The sequence below is a fragment of the Mytilus californianus genome, unplaced genomic scaffold (genome assembly GCF_021869535.1).
Source record: "Mytilus californianus isolate M0D057914Y unplaced genomic scaffold, xbMytCali1.0.p SCAF_7, whole genome shotgun sequence".
In the NCBI taxonomy this organism is placed as follows: Eukaryota; Metazoa; Mollusca; class Bivalvia; order Mytilida; family Mytilidae; genus Mytilus; species Mytilus californianus.
Genome location: NW_026262723.1, coordinates 76,641,557 through 76,662,872, shown reverse-complemented (window position 1 = coordinate 76,662,872; position 21,316 = coordinate 76,641,557). Strand labels below are relative to the sequence as shown.

Here is a 21,316-nt window from a genome sequence, read left to right as displayed (position 1 = left end):
TTTATTCGGATAAACCCCGTTTAAAATACGGAAACAGATTTAACAACGCTTTTTATGTGAATATGGATATCAATTCTTTCAAGGCTGTACATGCCATGCCCTTTTAAAGATACATATATTTAAAAGATAAACACATGTTAAAATGTATTAAATTGGTCTACTTTGCAAGAATGGAATTGAAGATGAATTCCATTTCCTCAATAAATGTAAAGCGTTAGAATTTGATAGAAATATACTTTGTAATTTAAGTGATATAGTTCCATCTTTTGTTAATGTGTATGAACAAGATAAATTTAGTTTTATTTTGAAAAGTAATGATACTGACATTTGTTCTGTATACGAAACGAACACTCTTTTAAAGCAATCACAATGTTGTTAAGAACCGTGTTGTAGTATTAAAGCTTATTGTAATAGCTTGATAACATAGTATGAAACACACCTACACGCATTGTAGATATAAAATATGTGTCTCTTATCATTGAGAAAATATGTCTCTGTATATTCGTCTTTGTTCATCTTTGTTTATTTTTGCATTTGCATTTTATAAATGTCAGCTGATATCATTGCTGTATTGGAATTTACACCAATAAAATAATTTGATTTTTAGTAACATTCAGTAATATCACTGAGGCATATGTTCTAACTGTTGAGCCGCAGTTCACTAGGCATATACAAAACACAGAAAAATATAGTTATGATTGTCAGGTGTTTAAATTTTAAGTGTATATATGTTTAACCCCGCCGCATTTTTGCGCCTGTCCCGTCAGGAGCCTCTGGCCTTTGTTAGTCTTGTTTCATTTTTAATTTTAGTTTCTTGTGTATAATTTGGAGTTTAGCATGACGTCCATTATCACTGAACTAGTATACATATTTGTTTAGGGGCCAGCTGAAGGACGCCTCCGGGTGCGGGAGTTTCTCGGTGCATTGAAGACCCATTGGTGGCCTTCGGCTGTTGTCTGCTCTATGGTCGGGTTGTTGTCTCTTTGACACATTCCCCATTTCCATTCTCAATTTTACATTTGTGTACATGGTCACAAATGATTTTTTAAGAATACACTAATGTTTGATTTGTCATTTATTATTATATTTTTTCAAATTCTCACATGAAAGCCACTGTCACTCGCATGTATTTACACAATTTCCTGTTTTATTCATGTTTGTATTTGATCATGCCATAATTACTTAATTTTAATGTAAATGTGTTTGTGCAAATAGGTATTGTCTATTGTCTCTGGGAATAGTATCATGACTGATATATATAGTCAATATATTATGTCCCAGATTGTCTATAAAACTGTTGAGAATGTTGTTTCCGTAATTGAGACAGCAACCTTGCAACAACCCTCATATAGCCTTCTATACAACATGTCAATCTCTAAATCTGTCAGAGTGGAACAAAAGTTGTGACTTAATTCAGGTTCGTGTTGCTCGGTCTTTATTTTTTTATAATGTTTTTTGTGTACTGTTGTTTGTCTTTTCGCCGTTTGACGTTTTTTGGCATTGTAAGTTTACGACTTTGAATATACCTTTGATATCTTTCACCTTTATTATTGAGATTTCACATTCAAAAATCGACTGCTGTTTTTCTAAACTGATTATATACATCTAAGCAACGAATTTGATAGTAGGAAACTATCTGATTGAAATCCTTGATCTTAATCCCCAACGACAGACTGACTCTGATAGCATGACTATGCAATGTCCATCGTGACTTGTATGTGCATATCTTGAGTATTTCTCAAATCAGAATCCATACAGAACTCTCTCAGAGACAAAAAGAAAAAGCAAAGTAACTTCTTTTATTTCGCTTTCAGATATATTGATGTTGTTCTGTCATGCACTCAAAAAGCCACATTTCAATGAGTGCCTACATCTCATATTTCACAGTGAACTTTAGATTAATGATACAACCTAAAGTAGAAGGTCTGATTCAATCAGTTCACATTTTAAAGGTTTAAGTTTTAACCCAGAATTTTGCAGACGTCCCAGAACTTTGTTTAATTGTTCAAAAATAACGACCATCAAGGTTCGAACTATATATGATCCTATCATCAAGGTAAATAAGAAGTGTCTTACACGGTAGACCTATAAATATTAATTCAATACAACGCTGAAAAGTAGACTGAGTATTGCTCAACCCAAATGGAAGTTTAGTATATTCAAACAAGCCATATTTTGTAATAAATGCCGTCTTGTGACGGTCTTATTTTGCCATTTGTAAATGTCAATAACCTGACTGTAAATTACAAACTGAGAACACTGATGCATTTGCCAAGCAATTAAGACATGAAGTAATTTTTGGAAGTGGATAGGCATCTTCAATTGTGCTTCATTAATTTTCCTGTAATCTATGCACCACCTGACAGTCACATTTCTGGACTAAAAACCACCCGGATGCATAAACAGACTTCCCACTAGTCAAAACATTTACTAAATTTTATCATCGGTATAAGGAAATCATTCGTAAATATAGCTCAACATGCAGACTTCTTATACGTTCAGGTATTTCACATCCAATTTTTTATGGAAATATTCTTTATAAAGCACAAAAATGTCAGTATTCACCTCTGAAGCTAACAAAACCTTTAAATAGACTTATTAAGAAGGGATATAGTTACGATACTGTTGTCAGGTCATTAAAGATTGCATATTTTGGCGTTAATATTGATTCACTTATAGGGTCTTTGCATCGGCACTAAACACAATTATTTAAAAACCAGTTGTTTGCATGACACGAGTTATGTTCTTCTCATATATGTTATGATGGTATGATACTAAACCCCTAACGGGAAGGATTGTGCCTGATATTCATATGATGAAGACATAATCTTTCAATCAGTTTAATTGAAGTCTGGAGCTGGCATGTCAGTTAACTGCTAGTAGTCTGTTGTTATTTATGTATTATTGTCATTTTGTTTATTTTCTTTGGTTACATCTTCTGACATCAGACTCGGACTTCTCTTGAACTGAATTTTAATGTGCGTATTGTTATGCGTTTACTTTTCTACATTGGCTAGAGGTATAGGGGGAGGGTTGAGATCTCATAAACATGTTTAACCCCGCCGCATTTTTGCGCCTGTCCCAAGTCAGGAGCCTCTCCTTTGTTAGTCTTGTATTATTTTTAATTTTAGTTTCTTGTGTACAATTTGGAGTTTAGTATGGCGTTCATTATCACTGAACTAGTATATATATTTGTTTAGGGGCCAGCTGAAGGACGCCTCCGGGTGCGGGAATTTCTCGCTGCATTGAAGACCTGTTGGTGACCTTCTGCTGTTGTCTGTTCTATGGTCGGGTTGTTGTCTCTTTGACACATTCCCCATTTCCATTCTCAATTTGATTCCCCACCATTATCACTGTGATCGCCCCCCCCCCCTCAAACTCGTTTGGGGTTTTTCTAAGTGATTGACAAACAACTAGAACTGCAGTTGTCGTATCTTTATTAGATTTGACAAGCATTTTCTGTTCAGAAACTTGTAAAAATTACAATCATCTGGAATATCTAGGGTTTCATCTGATCTCCGGGCTGTATGAAACCTCTGACCAAATTAATTGCAAATCACAACATTCGTTACCTTGATCAGGTATAGCACCTGCCTCATATTGTATGCTCCTGAAGCAATCATAAATTGTAGAAGGGTCGATTTGGGTCTAGTTAACTTATATATTTTCCTGAAAACTTTCAACATGGCGACGAAGTTTCAATTTTCGTTTTTATGACACCATAATAACTCCTTAAATATACCAGGCTTATAATTTGCTACGCAAGACGCGCGTTTCGTCAACATTAGACTGATCAGTGGCGCTCCGATCTAAAACACTCAAATCTAAAATTTCCGAATAAGTTGTGTAAAATACAGCTTAGGCAATATGTGCATGGGGGTAGAACAACTTTAGTGTTTCGATTAATTCAACATTTTGTAGCAATTCATTTACTAACATGAACATATCAATGATATTCCATGTCAAGACACAAGTGCAGACCACTGGGTTGGTGATACATTCGGAGTCGAAATGTCTGTCAGCAGTGACATCGACCCATAAATAAGCATAACAAAATTTTCGCAATTTGTACCCGATTATACCAAAAAGGAGCAAACAATTTCCCGCAAAAATTGTAAATCCCATTTTCTGAAAAGTATTATGACATGTAAAATAAACCAGCAAAATCCATAGCAAAACTATAGCCTTTGGAAGATCATCAGGTTGCACCAGTCTCATTTCATCATTAGACAAAAAACACTTTTATATTAAGTTTCGCCACCTTATGGACATTGTGATAAAAGAGAGTCGTAAGATACCAAAGGTATTTTCAAACTCATAAATCAATGACAAACTGACAAAGCCATGTAAAAATAAAAGAAAAATGGCTAAAAGACAAACAACAGTATACAAAACACAACACATCACAGAAAACTCAAGACTGAACAACACGAACCCCAACAAAAACCGGGGTGACCTCAAGTGCTCCGCGGCAAGGGTAAGCAGATCCTCCTCCACATGTGGCACTAGTCGTGTTGCTCACAATCTAATTAAAATATATATCTCTGATTTCGTTATATACTCATATGAGCTTCGACGGAGTTACGATGGATCGATATTTTAAGGCAGTGGCTATTTTGCCGGCTCTGATTAAAATATCTTAATTTAAGCCAGGAACATATATATTAGATATACTGTTCCCAGTTTAAGCCGACAAAATAGCATATTTCTATAGCAATGGCTATTTTGCCGGCTCTAGGTAAGCGGAAGCCAATTTTGCTAGTAAAAAAGATTGTGTTTACAGATATGCAATTTAAAGAACTGACTATTATTTCAAAAGCAAATGTTATTAAATAATTTTGGTTTTGAAGCTATGTGATAGGTTTTGTTAGATTGTGTAATGTTTTATCAAATTTATATGCAATGAGATTTTTAACTTTTTTTTTAACACCATACAGTTAAAAATCTGAGATTTTATTCTTATGCAGTATTAGGCTGTGTGATTAAATTTGAAGTAATTTCAACTACATGTTTTGATATGATTTCATTGCTACGAATGGGATGCTCAATATTTTTATTTTTATGTCTTTACAAATTCCTATTATCACTTGGACTCATAAATGATTATAAACGATTATGTGTAACTTAAATATTGTTAGTGTTATCTTACTTTACTTCATGTATATGGAGTAATAATTTGATTCTTTGAAGTTGACAATGCTCATTTTCGTAGTACTTTTCAAAAGTAAATATTAAAATTCACTCTTTACAAAGAACCGGCAAAATAACAAATTCACTATATGGCCGGCGCCGGCAAAATAGCCATTGCTGTAGAAATATGATATTTTGCCGACTAACATTAAGATATTTTAATCAGAGCCGGCAAAATGGCATATTTTCTATTTTGCCGGCGCCGGCAAAATAGCCACTGCCATATTTTAATTAGATTGTGTTGCTCATGTTTGAACAGACTCGGTGCATAAATAAGATGCAAATTTATACAGGCAAATTTTGAATAAAATAATCACAGAACTTTTTTAAATTTACAAGTACGCATTTACAATGTGGACAAATCTGGGACATACAGATATCATGTATTAGCTCAAGCACAAATAAACCACGGGTGCTTAATTGGGAATGCCCTCTCTTTTCTACATGTATTCTTTATATTTTTTTAAGTAAACGGCCATTCAGTAATATTTTCACTTATTTTCTCTTATTTACTGATGTGTTCTTCAGTGCTCTTATCCATTCTATTTTACAATACCAGTAGTTTTTATTGAGAGTTTTTATATGATGCCCTCTATTCTTAGTGGAAAATAAGAATAGAGGGGTATCATATAAAAACTGCTGGTATTGTAAAATTGTAATAGGGGAAAAACACATTAAAGAAGTTAAAATATTAACGAATATTGATGAAAAAATATACAACACAATAAAATAATACATAGAAAAGTCCTTTTCCCAAGCGCCTGTGACATAAGGGTTTAATACCACCAAAACATAGTTGTCCCATAGTACGACATATCCGGTTTCATGTAAAAAGGGCACGAACAAAATCCGTTGAATTCGACAGTTGTCAGGGAAATTAACCGTTCAAAATAAATGCAGAAAAATTTGCTTTAGTCATAAACCAATATATATTGTGTGTTTTAAATCACCATTCTTTTTTATTTGGTGTTTCTGTTGAATATTTAGGAAACTTGAGGTGACTTGAGGTGGCCTAATTTATAACAAGGATTTGTATAATTCCTTGTTTATAATAAAGCTTGTAAACAGAAGAAAAAAAAGGGGTAAACAGTTGCTTTGCTTACTACCGGTGAAATGTTGTGTGAATTTTTTTATTATAGTACTAGACAGGATAAATCTTTATTTATGCCCAGAATTTTTTTCTGAAAATGCCAACAAAGTTAAATAGGGGAAAACGTCATGTTAAAATTTTGTTTTCCGGACATTTAGAGCATGTCTTTCCCGATAAAGTTTTATTGATTTTGCACACAGCAAATTGTGCCAACGACGTTAGTTTCGAATAATATTTGCGTCAAAATGGCGTCAAATTTTAGACAACAACTTTCTCAGTTAGCCACATTATCGCACGGTGGAGGTTCCCATAAAGATGTCACAGAAAAGTAAAAATATATTCGTTTGTTAAAGAAATATACTAAAAAACTGAAGTACAGTGCATGTCCACTTATATTCGTAACGTACATTTTATTGCTCCTTTAAAAACATTTTTTTTTCAAAATAATATTTTTAAGGCATAATTTTCTGGTTGGATTTAAACAAATCAGGGGTTAAAAGATGCAGAAATGGCTGGATTTTTTTTCATGATTATGTTATCAGTTGTATTTGTTTTCTCTTGATGTAAACATGTTCGCACGCTTTGTCATGAGCTTGCATCAGCTCTAGACAGATGAGAGCAGATTGATATGGTTCCAACTAATATATCTGAAATACAAATCCTACTTAAAAAAATCTGCTCCATGTTTTCATTTTCTGTGAATAAGATAAGAGACTTTTTGTACAGAGCATATATAGTACGAACAAACTATAAAAATCAGTTAAAAAAGGCTTATGCTTAAGTGGGATGTATAAAGACACACCCACGTTCGTTTAGATCTATAAAGAGGTTAAACTAACTATCCTACTGTCTGTCGATACATTTATTTTTGGCATTGCACTAGTCATGTCTTCTTTGACTGTCCATGACGTTAAAATACTAAATCCCTGGGATGTGTTTTAGTTGATTTTAGTCTCTGATGCATGATTTTTTATTATTAATTGTTTTGGCTTTTAACTAGCTGTCAGTAACTGCGAGTACTCTCAAATCGTACTTTCTTGTTTATTTGACCTGTTGATACTAATTGTATTGCTTTTTTGTTATTTAATGTTATTCAGGGTTATATCTAGTCTATATACCAGCTTTGATAAGTGTTTGGTATAACTATAAATTTTCACTTCGTACTATGAATATCAAAATTATTTATTTTGTAAAAATATTTCCTTTCTCTATTGGTATTGTACACGTATACCTAACAACAAAATTATTTTCATTTACCTGTGTTTAAAGTTATTGCAAATGGATGGTATTTTTGTTCGAACATATTTTTTTTCTTTAATTGTTTAACATTTCTTACCGATATAACATGTTACTTTTATTATTCTTCCCTTAGTTTATTTATTTTGTATTTACATTGTGTCATAGGTCAAATTTATTTGTTCAGTGTATGTTCAATGGTGTTAATATGTCCTTTGATTGAGTTAAGCTATTTCAATTGATATTTTATAGTGTGTCTTTCTATGTTGTGATGTTACACTATTGTTTCAGAAAAAGGGTGAAGGTTTGGTACCATTAAAACGTTTAAACCCGCTGCATTTGTTTGCACCTGTCCTAAGTCAGGAATCTGATGTTCAGTAGTTGTCGTTTGTTGATGTGGTTCATAAGTGTTTCTCGTTTCTCGTTTTTTATATAGATTAGACCGTTGGTTTTCCCGTTTGAATGGTTTTAAACTAGTAATTTTTTGGGGCCCTTTATAGCTTACTGTTCGGTGTGAGCCAAGGCTCCGTGTTGAAGACCGTACTGTGACCTATAATGGTTTACTTTTATAAATTTTGACTTGGATGGAGAGTTGTCTCATCGGCACTCATACCACATCTTCTTATATCTATTAACTCATCAGATCGATTCAAAGCAGAAAAAAAATCTAACAAAAACACAGACAGGACGTGTTTTAGTTTCAGTTAAATGTGGTGACAAACTGGAAGTATATCAGTGATAAAAAATATAAATTTGGTTGTTGTAAAAAGGAAAGAGCTGCTCAACAAAAAGAGCAGGATGCCAAGATAAAAAGAAAATGTCAACAGGGTGTTGGATAAAAAGGTTTGATTCTGCACCCTATAAAAAGGCTTAAAGTGGAATAATACTGTCCATATGCAGTAAAGTACTAATATTAGAGTGGTTTTGATCTAGCTGCAAAGCAGGTTAGATATATCTCTGTGTTGTAAGATTGATTTAAAAGTACACTTGTTGTTATTCAGTGTTATTTAAACATCCTTATATTCTAAGTTTGCTAATAATCATGTTTAAAATAATAATTTATTAATCAAGGTATAAAGGATTTTTGGAAGAAATTTTGAAGTCTGAAGGCAGTAATCTTGTTCAGGGCTTGCAGGCATTTGTAGAGGCATGTAAGTAAAGTAAATTTTCCCTGAATTTTCTTTTAGTATAAAATATGAAGATGTGGTATGATTGCCAATGAGGCAACTATCCAACAGAGTCCAAATAATATGGATTAAAACAATTAAGTGTTTACTCTAAGATGAGTACAGGCATATGAAAACCTTAAAAATGTTTTAGTCAACCGAAAATCACAAAAGATATATTATGACAGCTGAAAACTGGTGATTTGATATAAGTGTCATACATCAGAGATTAATACATGTTCCTGCTGATTCTGAACTTCATTTTTGTAAAATGTTTGAATTGATTTTTAGGCAGCAAGTGTTGTCTTATGTGATTACTACACATTGGACAGGATTCTTAATTAAATGCATATATATTCTAAAGAACGTTAAGCAACCATCAATCAATCATATATTCTAAAACCATAGATGTGTAACACAAGGTAAATGATTTACAGATCACTTGAATAATCTGCCATCAACTTTTCACAGGTAATTTACCTACCAATGAAAAAATAATGAAGCTGAACAGCCCAAATTAGAAAAAAAATACACTAACATGTAATTCAAATCTGCATTGTTCTTTTTGTAGTTCCAATATAAATAAAAATTAATGAAAAATTAATCTTTATGATTTGAAATTAAGATGGCAAAATATTATTTTCGAACAGTTTATAAATTTCCTTTTCAGTGGTAAATGAAAATGTTAGTCTAGTCATTTCAAGACAGTTATTGTCAGATTTCTGTTCCCACCTTACAAAGCTACCAGATGCATTAGCAAAAGAAGTGGCTCATTTCACACTGGAGAAAGTTCACACTCGTGTGATCTCATTCGAAGAACAGGTTTGTTTGTATAAGTACTGTAATATGTGTTGTTCTGATTTTTATACGACCGCAAAAAAAATTTTTCAGTCGTATATTAGTATTACTTTGTCATCAGCGTCGTCCGAAGACATTTGGTTTCCGGACAATAACTTTAGTAAATGTAAATAGAAATCTATGAAATTTGAACACAAGGTTTATAACCACAAAAGGAAGGTTGGGATTGACTTTGGGGGTTATAGTCCTAACAGTTTAGGAATTAGGGGCCAAAAAGGGGCCCAAATAAGCATTTTTCTAGTTTCCAGACAATAACTGGTGGAACGGTGTATGGATCTCTCTGAAATTATACCACAAGTTTCCATACCACAAAGGGATGGTTAAGATTGGCTTTGGGTGTTATGGCTCAAACCGTTTAGGAAATGGGTCAAGATCTTTAATTAATTCTCCATAGGCGGTAATGGTAACGTTTTCCTCCGTTGCTCAGTCCATATCATTTACTTGAATATGTATGGTGGCTCATATTGAAGCTGATACATTTATAAATGTCTGGTAAAATTTTCGGGGTGGCATGTAAGATTACTTTTTTCACAAATTGCCAGACCCCGGAAGATGGGGAAAAATGTCACTCTCCTCATGAAATAATCCCAAAATTCTGATCATAAAATTCAATAAAAAATTTGTCCTTTCTGATAATTTATTAAAGGTCAAATCTACATATTTCTTTTCTCATCACATCAGCTCTATAAAACAGTTCTTATTGTTCATTTATGTCCATTTTTAAAATCACAGCATCCACAATTGTATGGCTGACTAATATTTTTTTTTTAATTACGTCATCTGAGTTCCTCATCTCAAGGTCCATTAGGGATATTGACCCAATTTGGGTCAAGATCTTTAATTAATTCTCCATAGGCCGTAATGGTAACATTTTCCTCCGTTGCTCAGTCCATATTGTTTACTTGAATATGTATGGTGGCTCATATCAAAGCTGATACATTTATACATGTCTGGTTAAATTTTCGGGGTGGCAAGTGAGATTACTTTTTTCAAAAATTGCCAGACCCCGGAAGATGGGGAAAAATGTCACTCTCCTCATGAAATAATCCCAAAATTCTGATCATAAAATTCAATAAAAAATTTGTCCTTTCTGATAATTTATTAAAGGTCAAATCTACATATTTCTTTTCTCATCACATCAGCTCTATAAAACAGTTCTTATTGTTCATTTATGTCCATTTTTTAAATCACAGCATCCACAATTGTATGGCGGACTAATATTTTTTTTTAATTACGTCATCTGAGTTCCTCATCTCAAGGTCCATTAGGGATATTGACCCAATTAGAGGCAAAAAAGTGAGAAAAAACAAAGGTGTCCTGGTTAATGGACAATTAAAAAAAAGTACAATGTTATGTTTGGATTACCTCCCTTACACTGCTTTTAAATTATGTATAAAGAAATGTTGTATTGTCTTGAGGTGATTACCTGTCAATTTAATTTTAGAAGTTACTATTTAAAAATGCTGATTAAGGAATATTAATTTTACCAATGATTATGTATGTCATTTTCTATTTTAAGACTTTTATGATGTATTTAAATGGGTAATTATGGTTGCAAACTCCATTGGAAATTTGAATTGAGATGACCATATCTTGAGGGAAAGATTTTTTTTTTTTGGAAGAAAGGGGGGGGGGGGGGGGGAGGGGAGGTGAAAAAAAATTGGTGGTGGGGGGTAATAAAGAAATTGTGAGGTGGGGGACAATTTTTTCTCATTTCAGATTTCAGAAATTAAAAAGAAAATTTCTTCAAATATTTTTTTTTTTGCAAAAAAAAATGGGGGGAGGGGGGGGGGGGGGGGGTCAATTCGCAACAGTGTATTGCACTAAAGCAAAAATTAAATATAAATTCAATTCATATAACCAATTCGAAGTTCTTTAACTACAGTTATTCTGTGTCAAATATTTAATTACAATCCAAATTCAGACCTGTATCAAGCGCGAATATTGTGTCCATTTTTGCCCCAACTGTTCAGGGTTGGACCTCTGCGGTGGTATCCAGCTGCGCTTGGCGAAGCAATTTATTTTACATTGTAGACTCGCAACTTTAATTGTTACCTTTTTTTCAACACAAAAAGTATTGTTTGTATGTATTATATGAGTGTACTTACAGACAGTAATTATATTAACATGGCTCTACATCTAGGACTTCACAAATTGGCATGTCATTTTACAGAGTCATTTAGTTATTTTGGACTGATATTTGGTTGACTTTCACATTATCAAAGAGATGGAGAAAATATCTTTGGAACTCACAATGTAGTCCCAATATGAAACCAAGAATGTTTTGATATTTTTTTTAGAAAAAAGAAGAAAAATACAGTTTCTTCAGTCCAAACCATCACCAATCTGTATTTTTATATTTTAGGTTGGTGCAATAAGACAACATTTAGCAAATATATATGAAAGAGAACAGTCTTGGAGAGAAGCTGCAAATGTATTGGTAGGGATACCACTTGAAACAGGACAAAGGTTAGAAAAGTATAAATAGATGGATAATTACCATAATTGACAATCACTCATCAATTTCTTTTTCAGTTATGGTTACATGAAGGGATAATTATATAATGAAATAGTTTTACCAAACATTGTAATGTCCTTCCTGTAATTAATGTGAGAAAAATGTTTGCTTATCCAGTGCCAATGTCAACTAAAAGTTTAAGATTAATATTCTAGAACACATATTTTAAAAGATTCGATAATAGCCTATGGTGTAGAGTTTTGTCTAACATATACCAACAGTCAAACATCATTTTGATATTTTGATGACTTATTTAAATCTCTGTAAAATTTTGGTGCTTTTTTTTTCAGTTTTTGATTTGATTTCTTGATTCATTAGCCAATATTAAGTTTTTGTCCCCTCACAACACTCTGCAGGGGACATAGAAATACCATCTGTCTGTCTGGTCTTGTAAGCACTCACATGTACAATTCTTGCCAGATTATTATGAAATTCATTTCAAATTCTTTTATCAACCATGTCTTGAACAATATCGAAAAAGTAAAATAACAAAAATAACGAACTCCAAGGAAAATTCAAAAAGGAAAGTCCTTTATAACATGGCAAAATCGAAAGCTCAAACACGTCAAACGAAGGGAAAACAACTGTCATATTCTTGACTTGGTACAGGCATAAAATGAGTGCTGATCAACATTTTGAAAGGAGTTGGTAATATATATTATATGGAAATTGCATTGTTAGCACTCTCAAACCTACATTTCTTGTCAGATTTTGATCAAATTAATAAATTTTTTTATCAGCAATTTCTCTTACATTAAAATCTTTACTGATCAATTATTTAAAGAGGAGTTATACCCCTTGGTAACATAAATTATATGGAAAATTGCATTGTGAGTGCGCTCAAATTTGCATTTCTTGTAGGATTGTTATGAAGTTTATATCAGCAATTTCTGGGACAAGCTGGAAAATCATCACTGATCAATTATTTCTACAGGAGTTATGTCTTGGAAACTGCATTGTAAGCGCTGTCAAACCCAAATTTCTTGTCAGATTTTTATCAAATTAAAATCAAAGGTTTATATCAGTAATGTCTTGGATGAGTGAGAAAATCAGTGCCAAACAACAATTTTTGCTGGAATAATGTCCCTTTGAAATGTCATTTATATTAAGCATTACAGTGTAAGCACTATCACACCTACATTTCTTGTCAGATTTTCATCAAATTAATCAAAGGTTTATATCAGCAAGGTCTTTGAAGAGTTGGTTAACCAGTGCTGATCAACTATTTTTACGGGAGTTTTGCTCCTTGGAAATAGAAATTAAAAAAAAAAAACATTGTTAACTTGCTCATGCCTACATGTTTTGTAGGATATTTAGGAAGTTTTTCTTAGGTGAATAGGTTGTTTGATTATTAGACTTTTAAAATATCATTTGTTTGTTGCAAAATTACATGCAACAAATATGTCAAAGGATAGTATAATTTGAGGATTTTATGTTCTATAATTACATCCTTTTTCATTTGATTGCAGACAGTATCCAGCTGACTACAAACTGAAGACATACTTAAAGATTGCCAGGTTATATCTGGAAGATGAAGATCCTGTACAAGCAGAAGCTTATATCAATAGGGCATCTCTTCTTCAAGCTGATTCCAAAAATGAAGAATTACAGATACGTTATAAGGTTAGTATTGTCAATATAAGTTATTATGTGCTAATATTATTACATGATTTCCGTGAACCTTGTACAGTGTGGGTTATATAACATACTTTTGATTTTTGCTTTTTAGCTCACCTGGCTCAAAGGGCCAAGTGAGCTGTTCTCATCACATGGCCTCCGTCGATGTCTGTCATCATCTGTTGTCATCTGTCGTTGTTGTCGGTCTTTGACTGTCAACTTTTACAAAAAATTGCCTTAAATCTTAAAAACTATAATAGATAGATGTAAACTTTAAGAAGCAAAAATGATCAGCAAGACAAGATATAAAAATTATTCAACATGACCAAAATCGTTATTCAACTCCTTATTGAAGTTATTGCCCTTCAATAACGAATTTTGCTTATTTTTTCCCATTTTTGCCTATTATCTTGAAAAATGAAAAAGATAAATGGAAACTTTGAATAGCGCAAATGATCAGCAAGACAAGATCTACAAATAAGCCATAATGGCCAAAATCTTAGTCAACTCGTTATTGGAGTCATTGTTAATTTTTAAATTGTATTTTGCATTTTTTTCCTATTATCTTAAAAACTATAATAGATAAATAGAAACTTTAAAAAGAAAAAAAGTATCAGAAGGACAAATCTACAAATGTCCACATGAATGAAATTGTCAGTTAACTCTTAATAGAGTTGTTCACCTTTAATGATGATTTTTACTTAAAAGTGGCCATTGTTGAAGATGCAGGTGAGCAACACAGGCTCTTTAGACCCTCTAGTTTTTTCCCCCTTCACAACATAAATTATTAATGAGGAAAATAAATCTATCCTGAAAAAATACAGATGCATTTAGGGAAGTAAACAGAAAGTTGAAATTGCTGAGGAACATGCATTCCTGGCTTTTTTAGGATAACTGGACATGTCTGGGTGTATTGTTTGATCATGTTATATATATCTATTTACATGCTTGCTATGCTAGAGTATTAGACTACATCTGGGTGTAATGGACATGTTTGATCATGTTATATATATCTATTTACCGGCTTGCTATGCTAGAGTATTAGACTACATCTGGGTGTAATGGACATGTTTGATCATGTTATATATATCTATTTACAGGCTTGCTATGCTAGAGTATTAGACTACATCTGGGTGTAATGGACATGTTTGATCATGTTATATATATCTATTTACAGGCTTGCTATGCTAGAGTATTAGACTACAGGAGGAAGTTCATAGAAGCAGCTGCAAGATATAATGAATTATCATATAAAACAATGATAGCTGAAGAGGAGAGAATGACAGCATTGAAAAACGCTTTAATATGTACTATATTAGCATCTGCAGGTTAGTTATTATATTGCAAATGGGTCAATAGATTTTGTGGAATGTAATATGAAAGCTTTGATATGTAAAAGGAGAACAACAATCAACTACACATAACACCATGCTTGTTTCAAAATCTGAAAAAAAAACTATGTCAGTTAGCCATTGCATGCTCTTTGGAACCTCTTGTTTTGAATGGATTTTCTTTGTGTTTATACCTCTGCCATATGGATATCAATTATATGATATACCTTGTTGATTTAAAAAAATAAGATACTATCTATATGAAACAAAAAATATATTTAGAGTTGTAAAGAGAGGACAAGAATATTTTGGATTGTCTTGTTTACAGTTAAGTTTATTTCAAATTTCAGGACAGCAGAGATCTAGAATGTTAGCAACACTGTTCAAAGATGAAAGATGCCAACAGCTACCAGCATATAATATTTTAGAAAAAATGTAGGTATTAAATTAAAAAATGCCAGAAATATTGAATGAAATCACAACAACTACACTAACATATCATATTATTCTTAAAAAAAAAACACTGATGTAGAGATGAGCAATACAGTACAATATATATGCTAGGTAGCCGAAATGTACTAAAAATATGCTGAAATTTACGACTTATCTAAAAATTAAAAGGATGTGGTATGATTGCCAATGAGACAACTATCCACCAGAATTCAAATGAAGTGGTAATCAGCAATTATAGGCCACCATACATATTTATTGCTCCTGACTTGGGACAGGCATTAAACTTGTTGAGAGTCTATAGTGCATACTATATGAGGTTTGTTGCTTTTAAGTGAACACTATATACTTTATAGGCTTTTGTATATTTAGAAACACACTGGTCTTATAGTAATTTTTTGTTGCCTATCCTATGATATGGTTGGAAGATAACAACAATTGTTACACTTTGGACAGGAAGTAAAAAGTCATTTTGATTTTTTTTGAAAATATTTAGAAACAAGCTGAATTTTCATATTCAATGTTCTTGAATTTGCACACACCCAAATAGATATTCTGTACCTCACTAGAAGAGCTAACACTAGCAAATAGAAATTGGAGAGTGAGATACTAATTCATTATTTATAAAAATGGTGAAAATTAGTTTACAATGTTTAATTATTGTCTCAAAACATATGTTATTGTTTTTTGTTTTATTATTAATCAGGCTATTGACATCTCTCTTGAATTGTTTCACATTTTGTCATTCTACAGTAGGTCCTTTTATGACTTACTATAAGGTATGGCTTTTGCACATTTTTGAAGGTCATATGATGACCTGTAGTTGTTCACATTTGAGTCTTTTGGTCTACATTGGAGAGTTAACAGAGTCAATCATACCACATCTCCTTGTTTTTATATTTATAGTAACTAATACAACTGAGATTCAGCAATCAAATTTAATCTTTTGTAGGTATTTAGACAGAATAATTAGACAGACAGATTTACAAGAATTTTCAGCTCTTCTAGAACCTCATCAGAAAGCTTCCACATCTGATGGTTTGTATTGAGATATTGCATGTTTGTGTTGTACCTTTTTATCTGAACAAATGTTGGAGATCAAATTTCACTAAGTTACAATCAGCATAAATTGCTATGATTTTGGGTCAAAGCTAATATCCAAGCTTATCCCACAAGTATGAAGGATTGTCAAATTTTTTATCTGAAATTGTTGTAACATTTCCTGCTTGAACTTATTATCAGTGAAAGTAGGCTAACCTGACCTTATTTTATACTTTATTAATGTGAAAAAACGAAGAAAAGATCCATTTTAGTGGCCTCATAGTTAAATGGTTTTATTAACATTTTTGTCGAGCCTGCGACTTTTGTCGCAAAAGCGAGACATAGCGATCCTACATTCTGTCGTCGGCGTCATCCACAAATATTCACCCTGTGGTTAAAGTTTTTGAAATTTTAATAACTTTCTTAAACTATCCTGCATTTCAACCAAACTTGGACAGAAGCTTGTTTATGATCATAAGATAGTATCCAGAAGAAAATTTTGTAAAAAAAAAATCCTGTTTTTCCGTATTTTACTCATAAATGGACTTAGTTTTTCTGCCAGTTAACATTATTCACTCTGTGGTTAAAGCTTTCAAAATTTTAATAACTTTCTTAAACTATCCTGGATTTGTTCCACACTTGGACAGAAGCTTCTTTATGATCAAAAACTAGTATCTAGAAGGAAATTTTGTAAAAATTTATTTCCGGTTTTTCCGTATATTACTTATAGATGGACTTAGTTTTATTCCAGTTAACATTACGTACAGTCTGCAGTTAAAGTTTTTAAAACATTTATTAGATTCATAAACCTTCTTGGATTTTAAACAAACTTGAACAGAACTTCTTACAATCAAAAGATAGTATCTAGAGGAAAATTTTTTAATAATTTTTTCCCCATTTTTGTTGAGCCTGCGACTAACAGCAAAAGTAGGCGAGACACTGGGTTCCGCTGAACCCTTACAAATTTTTCATAGATACAGACCAGAGAGACCATAATAGATAATCTTTTTATTAAAAACTTCACAGTAGTACTCACCAGAGTTTAAAATGAAATGGAAAATCAAGAGCACATTTATTCCAAAAAATTTAACTGTGAATTTCATTTTTTGTGGTTTGTTCACATATCATCGGTCCCAGTAACATTGGTTTTTTTTTGCCATTTTAATAGTTCACAATACTTCCTCTTCTTATTCATATTATTTAATATCTTCTAAAATGTTTTGAAAATCCATCTTTATTTACAAATTTTGGTTTTAGAAACATGCTACCAAAAGTATATTTCTTTCCATCAGTTATAGTCAAATCATATTGATTGATGTAATTTGATACCATTAAAACAAGGCTTATTTCAAACCATTAATGTCCTCTTTTATAACTGTTCAACACAGTTGAGGTTGTGTTTTTAAAACAGCTACTTATCACTTAGAATCAATCAAGTAATTAACAAAAGAATTTCAGCCTGACTTGATGAGTCTTTTTATATGGAAATAACTTGGATACATTAAAAAAATGGGGTGGGGGGTTCTTTAGATATTCAATATGGTTAGTCAAGACAGTACTCATTCTTTTTTCCAGGTTCAACAATATTAAACAGAGCTGTTACAGAACACAATCTCCTGTCTGCCAGTAAATTATATAATAATATTTCATTTGCTGAACTAGGTTCTTTACTTGAAATACCACCTAGCAAGGTATGTTACAGGACACAGTATTCATTCAGATAATAAACTATATGAAATATCAATGAATGACTAAATTATTTTCCTTTATTATATCTGACACGAAGAAGTTATATAGGGTATTATGTTTTTGTCCCATCAGTTAGTCCATCTGTCAACACTGAAGGCTTGTGCTTATCAAAATCATGCATGGATGAGTTCATGAAACAGAAAAATCTGAAAAAGGGAACTATTTTTCAAAGAGGGAACTTGTAAAAAACTCAATGATAATTCATGTTGCCAAGATAGTGCCTTCATTTTTGTCTAACTCCCCGAAGTTTACATGTTAATATATAGCCATTTAATATCAAACATTTGCATTTTACTACAATGTATCAAAATTACATGCATGCAATATTATTTTCTGATTCAACATTTTTTTTATAAGATCCTCTTCAAATTTGTATCAGAAAAATGTGAAATGAAGGACCATGTATTGGAGAGGGGGATTGTTAAGTTGATCTAATGAACACAGATACCCCTGGTTGCAGAAAATTCTTTAACCATAAATGCAAAAACCAAAATTCAAACTGAATGTGACCTGTATGTTATATTTCATAACAATGTATCTAAAAAGATTTCATCAAATGGTACTTTCATTACCACCTGGAGACAAAAAACAAATCCAAATATTAAGGTAACTAAGGGAAATAGCTTATGATTAATAAAAATGTCAAAATTGTAAAAATCAAACTTGACCTGTATTTGATGATTCATGAAATTTGTGTTCAAAGCTCAAAAGATTTGGTTGAGTGATTCTTTAATTAACCTCTGGAAATTAAAAATAATCACATTTTTAAGGTAGATAAGGGACATAACCTCTTTGAGGCAGGGGTATAACAAATGGATGAAATCTTTATTTAATCCTATATTACTTGAAAAAATGGAAGAGATTACTTCCGACCATAAATCTGTGTACATTTTGAATAATGATTACGCCGTTGATTTTCATTCAATATCAAAGGTTAAAAAGAAATGTAAAATGATAAAAGTTTTCTTATGAAATAAAATTTATTTTTCTTCTTTCATGTTTGTATAGATTATACTGTTCATAGATCCAATAAATGATTTTAGGCTGAAAAAATAGCATCACAGATGATAACAGAGGAAAGAATGCATGGATGTATAGATCAGATAGATTCCATTGTACACTTTGAAGGTAAAATTACTGTATTATCATTTTATACCTTATAGGATGGGAACCAAGTACAAAAAAAATGTCATAAATATAGTGAGTTTCACAAAAACAATGTACTGTGGAGATGAGAACAACTGATGTACAAGGAAAACTCATTTAAGCATTTTTATGGTTTCAGAGGTGTGCAAGAACTTGGTCATACTCACAAACATTTCAAGTTTCAATATAAACAGTTTGTCTTTGTTGCTTTTGCTAGCACCAACTAAATGCTAGATTTTTAATAGGAGAATCAGCCTCTTAACTGGTCAGAAACGTATGGATGTTAAATGGATTTTTCCAATGTTCTGAATTAGAGTTGTATCACCCTTAATGATTTATTAGATAATTTTAGATTTTCGAGTTATATTACCTTATTTAAGAGTACATTAAAAGTATAACTGGAATTACCAAAACATTGGACAACAGACCACACCCACTACTAACTTCTCTAAGAAAATAAACACACTAGCAAAGACAAACAACACACAGCACCTTGTTCAAATAACCTGACTTTATATTTGTAATTTGGAATGCATTCTATACAAAATTGATCTTATCAGTTTATGAAATTAAATAAAATTTTCTTGTGTATAACAACTCGATCAGCTCATTGATGGATCTTTACAACTTGCTTCTTCTTTCACCTAAAGATAAATATCCATTCGCAGCCATCATTTTTATCTAGATTGATATGATTTGGTTTATATTTTTCAGAACGGGATCCATTGCCATTTTGGGATAAACAAATACAAAGTCTGTGTTTTCAAGTAAATCAAATCATAGAAAAAATAGACCAAACTAATCCTGAATGGATGATAAAAATGGTAGATTCAGAAATGGCTCAAGGATGAGGAATAAATAAGTGATATCTATGGTAAAGTTTGTGTTGTTCATAATGGGCAAATACTCTGTAAAACAATGAAATCATGAGAAGATTGTTAAAATGCTGTTGAAGAATGTGGACAAGTGCTAATAAAATATTGAATTTTCCTTAGAGTTCATTTTTCTTGAATTTGTGGCCATTTTCTACTCACACATGAGCTAAGATACTTCTGTCTATAACAAATCCCAATGATAATTACTACATCAGTAAGCTAGCTACCTACAGAATGTAAAATGTGAAAGTTGAAAACTAATTATGTGGCCAAAAGAGGGAAAATAATATATCTACTGAAAAGTAGCCAAAATATGTTCAGGACAAGATAAAGGAACTGCATTGAAAACTATCACACAATGTTTGTCTAAAATGGTTCTATGTTTCCTGTTTGGTAACTGACCTGTAATATAGACTTTGAAAAAAAACTTATCCAAATTGGCTCATGGGTTTATGAAGATAAAAAATCAGGATTCAAGCAAAGCAAGTACAGTTGTTAGCAAGACAGCATATATCAATTTTATCAAGTTGGAATATTGGACACATTTTGCATCACAGACTTAATATATTATCTTTTTCTTCGTGAATTTTGTTAAGTTTGACAAAATTTTGTTTGCTGATTTTTGAAAAGTACATGTGATTCTACCATTTCATTAAGTGTGCTTAAATCTGTTTTCTAGATATGGTTAAATTTTCAAATTTAAAATGAGAGGCTTTTAATTATTTTAAATTTATAACTGTTGAAAATCTAGAAATATTTTATGGCACAAGATAGGATGATGGAATCTGTAGCACTCTTTATATTTCTTTTGAATGGTTTGCAAGAAGAGTGTGTAATTTCTGCAAGATGTCATCACGCATGGTTCCCTTTCTTTCTTGAAGACACAACAGCAAATTTACAGAAAGCAATAACATTTTAGGTCATCCAACAGTGGCGGATCCAGAATTTTTTGTAAGTAGGGCCCGCTGACTGACCTAAGGGGGCCCGCTCCAGTCACGCTTCAGTGATTCCCTATATAATCTACCAAATTTTTCCCACAAAATGGGGGC

The 21,316-nt window shown here is 32.0% G+C and overlaps 1 protein-coding gene across 1 annotated transcript; it reads left to right on the top strand.

Annotated features, from left to right (window-relative positions):
• The first annotated feature begins 6,486 nt into the window (after positions 1-6,486).
• LOC127709046 (COP9 signalosome complex subunit 4-like) lies at positions 6,487-20,382 on the top strand. The gene is made up of 11 exons (XM_052214372.1): positions 6,487-6,608; positions 8,588-8,667; positions 9,353-9,504; positions 11,906-12,009; positions 13,528-13,681; positions 14,853-15,003; positions 15,357-15,441; positions 16,409-16,494; positions 18,073-18,188; positions 19,290-19,374; positions 20,107-20,382. Exons 1-11 carry the CDS (start codon positions 6,526-6,528, stop codon positions 20,241-20,243), a joined length of 1,233 nt encoding a protein of 410 aa, XP_052070332.1. The 5' UTR covers positions 6,487-6,525; the 3' UTR covers positions 20,244-20,382.
• The last annotated feature ends 934 nt before the right edge of the window (positions 20,383-21,316 follow it).